Here is a 1,646-nt window from a genome sequence, read left to right on the forward strand (position 1 = left end):
CAACTACATGCTTGCTGTTCTGGATAATTTAGGCTTTTTTTTGAGTTTTTTGGGCTATTTTGAAGTTTAGCTAGTTTTTCCTCCACAAGCTAGCTAATTTGGCTAACTTATGTTTTATTTTTATTTATTTTTTGGCTAGTTTATGTATATATAATATTTTAGCTGGCTATCAGCTTCAATGTTTTCAGCTTTTAGCTTCAGTTATTTAACCTATCAGATGCAGCGTTTTTAGCTATCAATTTCAGCATCTTCAGCTATCAGGGTTAGCATTTTCAGCGCCCAAATTCAGCTTACGGCAATCACACGAGCATTACCTGTGGTGTCTTCATAATTATGGTCAAAAGTTATGGTTTTAAAGTTTTAAAAATGTAGTTTTTGTGTGTTCAATAAATAATAATCCTGTTTTTTCCGCGATGTAAGGTGTTTATTATTATTATTTTTTTTTATTTTATTTTATTTTTTTATTATAGCCCCTTGTGTGATGGAGTTTGAGTTTCACACAATTAAGAAAATTGTATTATTGTTTTGAGGGTTAAGGTCTTCGTTTCGCCACAAGAGGGCGCAGTTGGACAGCTGCTGGGTCCTGCCTGATGGAGAAAACAGAGCAGATGATGCAGCTCCTCCTCCTCCTCCTCCTCTACATCAGTCCTGACACCAACACCTGACCCCCCCTCCCCCTGAGCGGTCCTGGGAAGGGTTTGCCCGGGCATATCCCCGGGTGTCAGTCTGATGGCCTTACGTAAGAACTCCCCCCAAACTTCTCCTAAGAGGTTCCTGATGAACCCACAACTGTTTTTCATCTTTTTCTGCTCATGATGGTCATTTCCTGCACCCCCATCAGCTGATTAGCTCCCTCCGCTGTCACCTTTGACCCCGGTGACAGCTTCTGGACCTGGGGAAGGGAAGGAAGGGGGCAGAACTTCAAATATTAATCTCCATCCCAGCAGGGCCGACACTGACATTTCTGCGGGAGTTTGGTCTATTCTTGATGCGCGTGCGCGCCGTGGGTAAACACCCAGATTACAGGTTCCACGCGAACGTGGAACCGCGGCAGTCTGCGCGCGCTCCTCCTTTTGAAACTCTTTTCCATGTCACTTCTCCTCTGGACCTCTCTTCTCTTTTTTATCGGCAATGAAGAGGAGGAGCGAGGGGGTGGGGTGGGTGTAAGGGGCGTGTTTTGGTATATAACGCGCGCGCCTGTAAACTTTTGCCTGTCGCCTGCTCTTTGGGACAGCCTCTCACACACCATCTCTGTAGCCTCAGCACCTGGACACTAACTCACCTGCAAACCCGCAACCAAAACCCGCGTCTGCCATGGAGAGCCCGCAAAGACTCGGACAGCAGCCCCCCCGCCACACCTGCAGGACGGTGGGGTGCCTCAAGGTAACCGCGCGACCACCACTCAGTTTGCCGGCGTGCGTGCGCGTAAATGACTGCAGATCCATGACGGCGCGTTTGCGGAGGGGCCGTGCGGCTCCGTGCGTCCTCGCGGCGCTCTCCTCCTTCCTCCAGCTGCCGGACGTCTCCCAGCCCCGCGCGCGCGCCGGGATCCAAAGTTCTGGATGCGCAAACGGATGAAGAAGCAAAGGAGTCTGGGGGCGGCTCGGGGGGGGTCTTTTCAGGCCGGTCGGCCCCGCAAAGAAAAC

General features: G+C 49.7%; 1 protein-coding gene across 1 annotated transcript in view; it reads left to right on the plus strand.

Annotated features, from left to right (window-relative positions):
• Positions 1 to 1,192: 1,192 nt before the first annotated feature.
• Positions 1,193 to 1,646, plus strand: part of igf2b (insulin-like growth factor 2b) — a 7,536-nt gene continuing 7,082 nt past the window's right edge. Inside the window, exon 1 of the mRNA XM_024282043.2 lies at positions 1,193 to 1,383. Coding sequence (XP_024137811.1) covers positions 1,315 to 1,383 — 69 coding nt within the window. The 5' untranslated portion in view covers positions 1,193 to 1,314. The remainder of the gene's footprint in view (positions 1,384 to 1,646) is intronic.

This window comes from Oryzias melastigma, linkage group LG6, assembly GCF_002922805.2.
Source record: "Oryzias melastigma strain HK-1 linkage group LG6, ASM292280v2, whole genome shotgun sequence".
Lineage (NCBI taxonomy): Eukaryota > Metazoa > Chordata > Actinopteri > Beloniformes > Adrianichthyidae > Oryzias > Oryzias melastigma.